We start from the raw sequence: 13488 nt of genomic DNA on the forward strand, positions 1-13488 counted from the left end.
GACTGCTGGCTGAGGCAATTTTGCCCTGCCTTGTGTCGCTCCTTTACTCTGCCTTCGTCTTTTGCGCTGTTTACCTCGACCAGCTATACGAAAACTGTGTGGTCAACATAACTGACACGTGGTAACATGAAAATCATGACATGCATGTCGTATACCACATGATTTACATGCCAAGTTCATGGCGCACTCACGGCCGTTTCGCCGGATTGACATACACCAAAATTGATATTGTGCGATGTAACTGTATGAAGAACATGAGTAACAGGTGGTAACATGAAAACCATGCCATGCATGTAATGTATGTCATGGTTTACATGCCACACTCATAGTGCATTCGCGGCCGTTTCGCTGGCTTGATATACACCAAAATTGCTATTGCGCGACACCACTTTATGACGAACGTAAATGAGAGGTGGTAAGGTGAAAATCTGGACATGCGAGTGATGTACGACATGATTTACATGCCATGCTCATGGCGCACTTGTGGCCGTTTCGCTAGATTGATATGCACCAAAATTGGTATTGCGCGACACCACTTCATGACGAACGTAAATGACAGGTAGTAAGGTGAAAATCATGACATGCAAGTGATGTATATGATTTACATGCCATGCTCATGGCGCACTCGTGGCCGTTTCACTAGATTGATATGCACCAAAATTGGTATTGCGCGATGTGACTGTATGAAGAACATGAATAGCAAGTGGTACATAAAAATCATGACATGCATGTCAGGTACGGCGTAACTTACATGCCACGCTCATGGTGCATTCGCGGCCGTTTCGCTAGCTTGATATACACCAAAATTGGTATTGCGCGGCGCGACTGTATGTCGAACGTAAATGAGAGGTGGTGATATGAAAATCATGACATGCAAATCATGTACGACCTGATTTGCATGCCACGCTCGTGATGCATTCGCGGCCGTTTCGGTAGCAATACACCAAATTTGGTATTGCGTGACGTGAGTGTATGCAATGCAGCCGTGGTGGACCCCGGCATAAAACACTTTCATGTCATGAAAAAAGTCACAGCTGCGACCCCACGGCGGCGAACTAAGGATTTCGATAGCAACAAATTTGAATATTGTGCGAAATAAGATTAGCAGCTAACTCATTTAGCATATCCGACCTGGCTAACTCAACAAAATTCTGGCGTAAGGAATTAACGCGGCCATTGCTGGGAGCGAAGAGACCTTCATACTGTCTACCTGTTCAATGCAAACTGAGTGGCGACAACGACGCACGCACATATGAGCCGTCAAATGATCTTTGTCAAGATAGGGCGATCCCGCTGAAGGCCTGACGGAGACACGCTGCACCCCCTCCGGGACACCCATGAGCCTTTCGCGCGACGGCCGGCGCGTTTCCTCTGCGCTTGAGCGCCGGCTGCCCTCGCGCACTTTCACTCGCACATAGAACATGTTGTGTAGTGAAGCAACGAGTGAAGACCCGAACCCTCGACCCCTACGTCATCTACAGCTCGTGTCATCTTGTTCTCTTCACTTCTACCAGCAACACCCTCTAGAAAAATATGAAGGCCTTAGTTCTGTTCCCTTTCCACTCGCGCTACGTCAGCAGATGGGGCGAACGCATGAGGCGGCGACACGACGCATCCACGCGTCCCGATCGCGCTGGTGCGCGTTCATCGCGCCTCTGCCGAAACTCATTCCCCGGCGCGTCTGTACAGACGTGCATCTCTTCGCTGTTCAGTTGGCCGTGTTTTCTTGATTGTGAAAGGAATGTGAAAGCGACGACGCCGAGATGCCGTGCAAATGCTGTGTACCTCGATGCCGCGGTAACTACACGGGGGACACGAAGGTGCACGTCTTCAAGTTCCCGAGAGACCAAGCTCTGAGGAACGCTTGGATTCGTGCTGTGCCACGGGAAAACCTCACGGTCACCGAAAATTCCAGGGTAAGTTCTTGTTTTTTCGTGTTTAGGTGTTAGTTAATTCAAATTATGTATACGTACGTGTGTAAGTGGCTCATGAGCCGCACGTTTGTATGACAGGTAGCCATCGGTTTGCTGATTGGAGGTAAATTTTTTTTCTAGGTATGCGAACTTCATTTCATGGACGAGGACATTATTCGAGTCGCGACGCATACAGATCAAGCAATGACAGTGCCGCTAGCTCATGTGCGCTTTCGCCCAGACGCTGTACCGTCGAAGTTCCAGAATTGTCCGAGCTACATGTCCAGAAAGACCACGAGAAGGGAAGATCCTGACTCCAAGCGCGCGCGTATATAGAATGCAGCCCTCCAGAAAGCCATCGCTGAATCGAACGAGGCGGTTATCAGAGCACGCGAGGAGGATAAAGTCAGCAGTTTGAGCGAACTTGCCAACCACTTGAGGAGCCAAGGGATGAAGTTCTGGGATGTAATCGAAAGAAATGAAAGGCTTCTTCTCATTCACATCGTCGACGACGAAGCGCCATGGTTGAAATACTCTGTTTGCGTGAAAGGACACTTGAGCGTGCCACTACACGTCATGAAAACAGCCGTAAAAAAGCTAGGCGCAAATCTCTGCGTTCCCGAAATCACTAACAGTAAAAGGGGTATGGTGCAACTCCTGGAAGGCATCGAGAAGTGGGACGGTGACCTGATGTGCAACTCAGTCGCGGAAATTTGCGAGGCGGTTTGTTTACTGCTAGATCAGCTTTGCACATCCCAAGCAGAAGACGCCAACTGTGTTCGATTTGTGAAGGAGCAAGTCACCTTGCACCTATCGAAAAAACAGCGCAGGCGCTACTCTGCTGATTTCATGATGTTCTGCTGCATTTTTTAACTATTGGCCTCGAGGAGTTACGGAGTCGCCCTCTATCGGACGCGCCGCGATTGCGTGCTAGGCAGGATGCCGCCGGCGCGCTCCCCATAGGTTTTGCTGTCGGCGCTCTACAAAAACACCTCGCGGAAGCCCTCTAGGGCATTTCTGTAAGTACTTTCGAAATGAACTGTGTTCTTTACTGTCAAGATAATCATTTTCGACGAACTGAAAGCGCAAGATAGTCTACAGTCACTGTCTCTTTGCAGAAAACCGAGCACCCGCTTCACGCTGTCACCGCGTTGGAGACCCCTGAACCGGCTTCTTGCGTGAAAGGTAGTCACTCGCTGAGTGCAAACTATGTGAAATATCTCGTTAAAGTAGACTGCCTGTATAACCAAACGGAGCATAACAGAAAGGAGCCTCAAGCCAGCGATCGCACGGGTTCGCGACGACTGACGGTGCCTCTACATGTGTGAGCGTCTGCATGTATGTTCGTACTGATGGTTTCGCTTTTGCTACGAGCGCGTTTTGGCACCACGCTGTGAACTTTAGGCCGCAAAACATGAGAATTTGTGAGTAAACAAACAACTACTGTTGCGCGGACGCTATCAGAGCAGTTCAAAAACAATTTCCTTACAACTGCGGCTTCGGTGCGCATGACAACTTTGTGATCTGCCGTCCCGACAAATCAGTGTTTTTTTTTTTCTTTTTCGGTCTAAATTCGGCTACGTTTCAATGTCATTTGACAAGTTGTCTCGCACTGCGTATTGATCGGTCTTCTCAGCGGGCAAATGCCGCTGCTTCTGTTTCTTTATTCAGCGCATTCGTTTCGTTTGGTGCTCACACAAAACGTGAGCAAATGCGACGCCTTTTTTAATGCTCCTTAATTATCGTTCCGTTTGCATTCCAGTGAACTTGCCGCTCTCTGTGATCAACAAATTCATAGACCAAAGCTTCACCACTTCGAGATTGCTGGTGGAAGGAGAACCAGTCTACGAGACCGAGCATGTATAGTAGCATGCGACGCCTAGGAAAAGAAAGAAAATACAGTAACGCGGGAGAATCAGTACATCGACTGACAAGAAGAAGATGACTTTCGCCTTCTAGTCATCTTTAACGAATGCATAAGGGACCCTGTGCGTTTTTTAATTCAACGTATCTAAACAATGACTTGTGCATCTGCAGCCGATTTTGTGGACGCTGAGCACGGGGCCGACGATCAAGAGGTCGCATTGGAGGGTTCTGAGATGGCATCGCACGTGGTAAAATGTAGCGCTTTTACCGTCCTGTGGCAGATAAGCATCATTTGCCGGCGGGAAGCGCGCGCGAGCCATCGTCTCAGTGCGCGTTGTCTGCTACTCACCGAACATCGCAGGCCCGACGCAGTAACAAAAGTCTTCGTCGCGGAAGTGCTTGTTGCACACAAGACTCGTAGCGGATGGCTACTTGCTGGTTCTCAGCTTTACAACCCATGCTTCACGCTGTTTCTTGTCCCGCGGTTACCAGTGCAGGCTGACACTGGGCTCCTTTGCGTAAGCGCGGCGCTGCGGCACCGAGCGGTAGAGCCCCATGTTCGTCGCCTTCGGAGGTAGCCACTCTATCAAAATGGTTTCAATTGAGTATAAAATGAGAGAAAACTTCCGAATTTGAACAGACCGCAGCGCACGTGGGACTTGAAACTCGTTTTCAAAGCACGCGGCAGTGCGCCACAAGCAGCCGACGCGGCCGCGGAGACCACGTGATCCTGCCAAGTACGTCACGCCGACGGTGGCGCCGGCGTTTCCAGTGGTGGGCCTCGAGGCCAATATCGCCCCATGCGTACGCGTTCATGCGCAGCCATGGATGCATCACCTTGCCGCATCCTATGACAATCAAATGAGTGTGCTCGTCTTATGGTATGAGTCCTCAACAAGAGCATCAGAGCGAAACATTCCTCAGCTATATGGCGAAACGAATTTCTGACCTGAAAGATGACCAGCGCTTTGTCACAGCTATGGCAGATGAAATACATATAAAACCCTACCTCGACTACAAAGGGGGTAATATTACCGGCGCCGCGCTTAATAGAAGTGAAGCTGCTAACTCTGCGCTCGTTTTCATGGTGCGCAGCCTGACGTGTAAATTCAAAGAAGTTGCGCACATCGTGCCGGTGCACCGAGTAGAGGCAGAGTTCCTGCAAAAGACGCTTAAAGAAGTGGTTTGCGGGCTGGAAAAGATTGGGTACCGAGTTATGTGCGTCGTCAGCGACAACTCTGTCAACAGAAAAGCGATGTCCCTCTTTGAATCACCTCCACGTAACAGAATTGTGTACCAACATCCATCAGACCCTTCAAGGCCGCTGTTCTTCGTTATAGACCCAGTGCGCATTCTAAAATGCATACGAAATAACTGGATAAATCAGAAGAATGACCAAATTTGTTTCTACTTCTCGGAGATCCAAGGAGACACGCCACAATCAGAGCGAATGCACACAGCGTCATTTGCGACAATCAGGGACCTTCACAGCAAAGAGTGCGACCAGCTGTTGAAATATGGCTATGGACTGTCGAGAAAAGCCCTCTGCCCTTCGAATCTTGAAAGGCAGGACGTAAAGCTTGCTTTACAAATCTTCACTGATTACTTACCAGAGGCGTTACGCGCTCTTGGAGCAAAGCACAACCTGTTCTCTTTTGAGGTCACTGCTACATTCATTGATATCGTACTGAAGTGGTGGAAAATTGTAAACGTCAAAACTCCATGGAAGGGAGAAAGGCTGAGAGATCAGTTCCAACAACCAGTGCTTTCCATTGATAACGATCTAAAAATTGCCTTCTTGCACATGTTTCTTAAGTGGCTGTATGAGTGGAAAAACAAAGGTGTTGACAAGGGTACTATGACAAAGGAGACTCACGCTGCTCTCGAGCACACTACCTATGCGCTTATTGAGCTCGCTAGGTACAGCTTCGAAGAGCTTGGAATGTCGTATGTTCTTTTTGGGAAGATACAGACCGACTGCCGTGAAGATCGGTTTGGAAAGTATAGGCAGCTGGCAGGTGCTCAATATCACATCTCCAACAGGCAGCTATATGAAGTCGAAAACAAGCTGCGCCTGCAAAGTACCCTGCCTACAGTTTCCACTGACCAGCACTGGGAATATGTCCGAAAGCAAGTCGAGGCTTTGCTTCCCAGCAGTAACGTTGTTGTGACCAGCCAGGCTCTTGCGAAGATGCAGGACGTCATCCCAGTCCTCGTCCACGTTGCAGGTTATGCAGTATACGCCTCCCCTAAAAAGTTGAATTGCGCGCAATGCAGGGACTCGTTGACTGTGGACAAGGAGATCACAGTCTCTGCCACAAACGAACATTATGGTCTCGTGAAGCACCTGGACCGAGGAGGCTTAGTTTATCCATCAATGTTTGCACTAAACGCAGTTGCTCACAGCTACGTTGTGGTAGAGCAGCTCGCTACAGAGCCAGCCCTGCTTATGATGCCTGAACAACGCCAAGTCGTCACGAAACTGACCCTACAATTGCTGGCTAGTGAAGAGCAGTCCGACTTCGATACGTGTGAGAATGACCACACGATTGAACTAGTGCTTAAACATATCCTGCGGTGCAGCACCAACATTCTGCTAAAAAACTTTTGTAAGAAGCTGAACGACAAACTTCTCGACGCTGCCGATAAATAAAAAAAAGGAAAGCCACAACTGTCCAGGCCAAATAGCTGCACGTATTGCTTCCAATATAGAGCAAGTACAAAAAGAAACTGAGCTTCGTAAATAAATGTTTTTCCGCTACAGTGTTCTTGCCCTCTAATTTCTTTTACATGCATGCATGATTATTCTTGCAGAAAAAAAAAGCTTCCGCGCAGTGCACCTGCGAGACCACCTCTCTTGAACAGCGCTCCTTATTTTTTTCCAATCCGCCCCATCATGTGACGTCACGCGGAGAGAGCTAAGGCCTTGATATTTTTCTAGAGGGTGTTGCTACCAGTCGCCACCCTCCCAGAATAGTCATATATCCCCAAGGGGCCGGCGTGTTCTATATCAGTTTGAGCCTTTCTAGTCACAGAATGGTGTTGCCCTGATCTTTTACAGTCAAGCTGGTGGCTTCCGCAGTTGATATAGCAGCGTCCATTTGAAGAAATTACCTCGCTACTAGCTAAGCTTAGCACACAAGTAGCTAGCACTAGTCGCTTAGCAATAGTAGCTTAACACACAAGGTGCCGCTCTGCTGAGCTCAAGGGTGCAGATTAGACACCGGCAGCCGCATTTGATGAGGACAAAGAACACCTGTGTGCTTAGGGGCACGGCCCCAGGTGGTCGAAATGAGGGCTGGGCAGTATCGCGATAGTATTTCAGAGGTACTTTTGAGTATCTGTATTTCTGTATCGAGATACATTTGAAAAATGTATTTGTATCTCAGTAGTGAAATACATTTACGATGTATTGCCTGTATCGCGATACTATGCAGGACACGGGTATTCGTTACATTGTTTTTTTTTTTTTGTGTCGGAAATGAGTTCAGGCGTGTTTCCAATGGGGGAATGACGTTTTTTTTTTTTCTTTTTTGTGCCAAGACAAGCAAAGGCGCGCCGCCGGTCGCCGACAGACAGGGCTGCGATGGTTTCCCCTCAAGCACAGAATGGTCCATATGGTAAAGTGCCCGACGCCGCAGACGGCAGAATCGCGGGGGCAGTGTTGTCGGCCTCTGCCGACGAAAGTCGCTGTCTCTTAAGGTCAGTGCAGCACGCGTAATTTTTTTCGGGTGGCAAGCCATTACTTCGCGACCCCTCGCGCGGACACCGCCTTGGAACAGGCTTTGCAATGCTTCGCGTGCGTTCAGTTTTCAAAGCGGCGGCACTTCCAAAAGCAGTTCCCGTAGTCGCGGCGGAAGTGACTAGAAGATGGCTATCTTTGACGCGCTTTCAGCCATCTCACCAATGTCACGGTGCGTTCCTAATTGATTACATGCGTGAAACGGTCTTTTGTGGTAGCAGGCTCCCCCACCGCCGGAGCCGACTTCGCCTGTTACGGCTTTCTGAAATGGGTGCTGGTAGCGTCGGTGGTGGTGACAGCTTCATTGAAGCCGACAGGGTCAGACGGCTGAGGATTCCGAAGATGGGTACCGTCTTCGGATTCTGAACAGTCAGAACAACCCAAGTGAGGGCGGAAGTGTTTCGGTATCTAGATGACCCGAGAAGAGATATCGTCACGCTGCAGGGCAATCCGGCTATGAAGGCGGTATTTATCCACTATAACACGAATTTGTGCTCGCCTTCAGCGGTAGACAGACTTTCTTTCTTACGTGAGTCTTGTGCTGAGGCTGAACCGAAGCTGTTAGAAGACAGCCCATTTGAGAAGCCTACACAGCAACCTTCTCAGCAAAGCAGATCTTGTGTTCATTAGTGATTCGAGTGATTTGCTTAAAGTGTGCTATTTCTAGCATAGCTTAGTTTGTTCGCCAAGTATGTCGATTTCGGTGTCCAATCCTTGTTACTGTTGCTGTTAAAGAGTGTACTTTTTATTGCAATTGATACTTGTAATTATGTCATTACAGTGAAACCTCGATGATACGATCACAGCTCATACGAATTTCGTGGTGATACGTTTTTCTTGGTCCCGGCCAAGCCCCATTGGCCTGCAATGTAATAGAGTACGGTTGTTGCGAACAGATTTTTACCCAGTGACGTTTGATACGAACGTACGCTACCGCCCAGGTACGAAGAGGTGCTGTCCGCGCTGTCGCGGAAGACGCGCCAAGCACGTGCGAGCGCGGGAACGCAAGCGTGGGCATAATTGCGCCGCACCGCCGAATTGTCAGAATCACGGGGTAAGAAAAACACTTTTCTTACGGTCAGAATATACCTTCAGAGACGCGTCACGGCCTCCGAGATTGTGTGTGAAAATCTCTGAGGCTCTTATGTGCCTCCGTGTGCCTTCGCGTTTAGGTTACAGAGGACATTAGCGCCGTGCTTTTTTTTTTCTAAAGCGTCGACACGGGCTGCTGTCGTTGAACTTTGTTTACACGTGCCTGCCTCGTGCATCAGACATCCTATGAAAGGTGGACGAGGACCGAAAGAAGGCGAGGACGGTCTTGGCGAAGGAGTCAGGCCTCACAACGTCAGCATGCGCGACCGTTGAGGTCGCACTTGTGCGGGCACGGCCGTAAATCTCCCAAAAAACATCCCCAAAACCTCCGCGATAACAAAATCATAACACAGGACCGTGGTTCTGTAATTTTGTGGCCTTGATACATCGCGTCAAAGCGCTTCTTTCGTTACTTTCGCTACAGTACTCCGGTGTTATGCAAAAAAAAACATACTAAAATTTGGAAGGGGCTACTGCTGTCGCGGGTCACAACGCACCTGGTTTATTAAGTACGCGCGTACGGGTCGTATATTTACGAGTGCTGGTATGATTGCCGACGTCTAAAAACTTAACTGACAATCGTTCAGGGTTCTTCCTGACGTTGCTGCGGCCCTGAAAAACAATAAATGAAAATGTACGCCAGCTTTCTTTTGTCGCGTGCTAATTCTCCGTGCTTTCTGGTGATACGAATTTCGGATGATACGAATATTTTTGGTGGTCCTGTGAGATTCGTATCACCGAGGTTTCACTGTATTACTAATTATGTACTTTGTCCGCCCCCCCCCTCCCCTGCAATGTCTTAATGGCGCTGAAGGTACTGTAATAAATAAATGAACTGAACGTTTCGATGCGCTGTAACTTTAAAGGACCCCTGACACCGAATTTGGAAACTCGAGATGCTTGTGTTGTTTGATAGTCCTGCATGCGGGGGCACTTCTGACCGATTATGAGTGACGAGCGTTGCCTTTAAGATATTTTAATTTGGTTTTAAGGTAAGCCTGAGTGCTCATCTGAATTTTGAACTCCTATCAACATAACCACTAGTATGACGTAGACGTAGGCCCCTTATGACGTTGCAGAGGTAAAGCAAGTGTTGTCGACGTCACAGACAGAAATATGCGCGGTGCATGCACTGCGGTATATTGCGAAGCGTGTTTGCTCTCCCACCTTCTCCTTCTTCGGTACGTGTCGGCAGGCAGCGTGAGCTCTCCGTGTGTGTGTTCTCCAACTGGCAGTTCAACAAGCGCGTGGCTGACGTCACCCAATACTGAGCGCACATCATCACGCGTGCCCCGAGGCGCGACCGCCGCGGCGCGGCGCTAGTTTCTTATCCTCTTTCGGCGCGCGTTTTGAACCTACACTAAAAATGACCACAATTAACGCTGCTAGGATTATTTAGACATCACGTTGGAGGATTTACGGTGTCATTCCGTGATTACAAGACATAGACATACTTATTACAACATAAATGTCACAAACAAGAAATCGGCTGTCAGGGGCCCTTTAATGCATCCTTGAAATAAAAAAAGTATTCCAGTATCTGTGTCGCTGTAACTGTATTCCGGAATACTTTTTTCGTCTTGTTGCAAAAGTATCTCCGAGATATCCCGTTACGTTAAAGGTAAATGTATCTCAGTATCTGTATTTTAGGCTTCCAGTTCATGTATCTCGATATCTGTATTCCCGAATACTTTTCTGAGTATCTCTGCCCAGCTCTGGTCGAAATTAATCCCAAGTCCCCCTACTACGGCGTGCATCATAATCATATCGTGCTTTTGGCAATTAAAACCCCTGCAATTATTCTTAACTCGCTGACGAAGCATGCATGGCCACCAGTGCTGGGCAGTATCGAAGATACATGTATCTTAGATACTATCTTAGATACTCTATGAGTATCTTGTATCTGTATCGCGATACGTCTCGAAAGATGAGTATCTGTATTTCCGATACATTCGATAATGTATCGTGTATCTTAAGATACAAGATACTTCTATCGCAACACAACCGTGCGAAACAATAATCACTGGCCAAGTTCCACTTCTCAAGCTGATACTGGTGCCACTAAGCCACCTGAACAAGTCTAAGGGCTGTGACGCAATTTTATTTTTCCGCCAGAGTCCTCCAGTGAGGGCAGAAGATGAGGAAGACAAGCACGCGGACGTCTACGCCCGGCCCACGTACCTTTCCTTCTCTCGATTTTTTTTTTTGCTTTTTAGTTGCGCCAGTGCCGCGACACTTGCTTTTAGCCACTGCCTACGCCGCGTACTCCACTGCGTGCAGCGTCTATCGCGCAAATTCTGATGTTGCTACAGTGTCGTTATTGAAGATTCTCTTGCGTCTTGCTCCGTAACGAAATGTGATGCATGCGAGAATGGGGTTGCTTTGTGTCTCGTGGATTTTACATATCAGCGATTTGAAGGATCTCGTGGATGTAAAGCTTGACTTGCATGCAGTGAATTAACTTATATGCAAATAAGATACGCAAACAACTATAGCACCACTGGTACTAATGCTAGATCTCATAGAGCAAGCGTTTATCAAACAGAAAATATCTTGGCGTACCGTATTTTTTACTTCATGCTACATTTATTCAAAGAATTTATGAAATCATATCTTGATTATTAGCACAAATGCTTTTTTGCTGTCATTTTGCATCCTCTACATTACCTAGGTCTCTGTTCTGTTCTTCTGGTCTGGTCACTGCAGTATGTCTTTTGTAACGCATTGCCGGAATAAGATCTCTGCTTTATTCTTCTAACTGTCTGCTTTATATTTCTACTACTGTTTACCCATTTACACGTTGTCAAGGCGATTTTGAAAACAAATATATAATAATGTAGGCGTTCCTTGAGTTACAGTACAAAGCATTCTGCTTATATCGCTTAGGAAAACAGCGAAACTGAGTTTGCATTATAATAATGGAAATCATTAGGAGCCATCTTAAAGATGTTAGGAAGGGGATCCGAGAAACGTTGTTTTACTGAATGCTCCGTTTTACTCATGAGCGTCCCAACGAGCCGTTTCAGGTAATTTCCCATAGGCACTGAATTTTCTATTGTCTTAATAGGTAAGTTGACGATACTTCATGCTCATAGCTATTAAGGGCGCTGTCTGTATTGTGTTTCTGTACTCATTCAGTGTGAATGTTTGATACAGAACCACCTCTATATTTTACTTATGTTAGTTTTCCTGTTTTAAGCCTTCTTAAATATTTTTCGTATTACTAATCGACACCTAATGGGAGCTATAAGCGGCGATAGCGCGAATAACGGCGGTGTCCTCCCACGCTTTGTGCAACTATACAATACGTCTGAGACGTCTCTGTGTTGCACATGTTTTCTCGTTGAAGAAAAATTGCTAAAAGATTACACGTTAATGAGTATATCAACAAAGAAGCCTTTACGCCAGCAGATAAGTAGAATATGAAAATTCATTGCTGTTTTACGTCATCTACGTATGCACCAGGGGTGTCAAACTCAGCTTTTAAACAGCGGGCCATAGTCGCGAAATTTAATTCGAAGCGCCGGGACAGTGAAGATGGTGGGAGAGAGTTTGAACAAAATGACGTTGCCATTCGAAAGGAAGCCTTTCCCATGCCTTATATATAGGTCCTTTCTGAAGGGAATTAGGAGTCAGGATTAGAGAAACATCGATACCGATGTGCACAACGAGTGAATTCTGGACGCGGATTCTGAAATATAGAGTTTTTGTTCCACGGTTATGTTTCAGGACATCGTGACCACATGTTCCTCACGAAAGGAAAGCTGGAGACCTGTCATGTCTGTGTAGCTCATGAACATACTTATCTAGAAAATAAAGACAAATGGGACGAAGATGGTCATGTGTGCGGGCAGGGCCGCTAGCGAAAAGTCTCAAACCCCTAGTATACACCATGCGCCCCCCCCCCCCCAAAAAAAAAAAACGTCGCCACCAGCGTTGTTCCTACTGTACACCTGTCCGGATATACGGTATTGTGCGCACTGTCTTTTACGGACAAGGTAAAAGTCCACACCGGTATTTGCGCCGTCGCGCGAAGGCTTCTCATAAAAGTTATTGTGATTATATGGCAATCCGCTAGCTGGTCGGCAAGCTGAGCAGCGACTCCCATTAATTGCAAAAATGACAAGCAAGAACCGCTGTCAGCGAACTGTATAAAGAGTTGTCCTGTGAAAAAGCGAAAACAAACTGCAATAAGCTGTTTTGGAAGGAAACTAATGTACTTTGAGGAAGAAGGGCAAAACTTTTGAGATACTAACAAACATTTCATTAAGTGAAACAAAATAGGTCGCAGTTAGGAAACTTTGAAGAAGACATTTTCGTGCATAGGCGTTCGCTGCTACATTATATGGATCTATAATTACAAATTAGAGAATGTATCAAAGTATCTTAAGATACAATTGCCAAGTATCGTATCGGATACAATTATTGCGGCAGTATCTTGTACATAATGAAACAAGCGCAAAATATACGAAGACTCAGAAAGGACACAGGACGGAGCGCTTACTAGCAACTGAAAATTTATTTTGGAAAGAACAATCTTATATATGCATAACATGCATCCTCGTCACCACACACCACCCTTGTTATCACAGAGTGAATCAACAAAACACCACTTCGATAACCCATCGCATACATCAAGTAAACACGTGTTAAGCCCTCCCCCCCCCCCCTCCAAACAAGAAAAAATAAGAAAAAATTTGCACTGGTTCATGTCATATCTAAAAAAGCAAACTCAGAATCGGTTAGCAGAACAGACGCCTGGCTAACACACATCTCACCTCCTTTCTTAATTCGAAATGCTTCAATTATCTCTCTTGTCGTTCGCTTTCTGTGCATATCAATTATCTCTGTGTCACAAAGTTTTGGCTGGCAGGT

The 13488-nt window shown here is 47.0% G+C and overlaps 1 protein-coding gene across 1 annotated transcript; it reads left to right on the forward strand.

Annotated features, from left to right (window-relative positions):
* The first annotated feature begins 2363 nt into the window (after window positions 1-2363).
* On the forward strand, window positions 2364-4644 carry LOC119406730 (uncharacterized). Its single transcript, XM_049420227.1, has 2 exons — window positions 2364-2782; window positions 4563-4644. Exons 1-2 carry the CDS (start codon window positions 2364-2366, stop codon window positions 4642-4644), a joined length of 501 nt encoding a protein of 166 aa, XP_049276184.1.
* Window positions 4645-13488: the final 8844 nt, after the last annotated feature.

The sequence above is a fragment of the Rhipicephalus sanguineus genome, chromosome 10, assembly GCF_013339695.2.
Source record: "Rhipicephalus sanguineus isolate Rsan-2018 chromosome 10, BIME_Rsan_1.4, whole genome shotgun sequence".
NCBI classification, from domain to species: Eukaryota; Metazoa; Arthropoda; class Arachnida; order Ixodida; family Ixodidae; genus Rhipicephalus; species Rhipicephalus sanguineus.

Bases quoted from the DNA above. Each gene is read 5' to 3' on its own strand.
- LOC119406730 (XM_049420227.1), top strand. From the start codon at position 2,364: ATGAAGTTCTGGGATGTAATCGAAAGAAATGAAAGGCTTCTTCTCATT. The intron at 2,783-4,562 runs TTAACTATTGGC...GTGGTGGGCCTC, and splicing joins ATGATGTTCTGCTGCATTTT to GAGGCCAATATCGCCCCATG.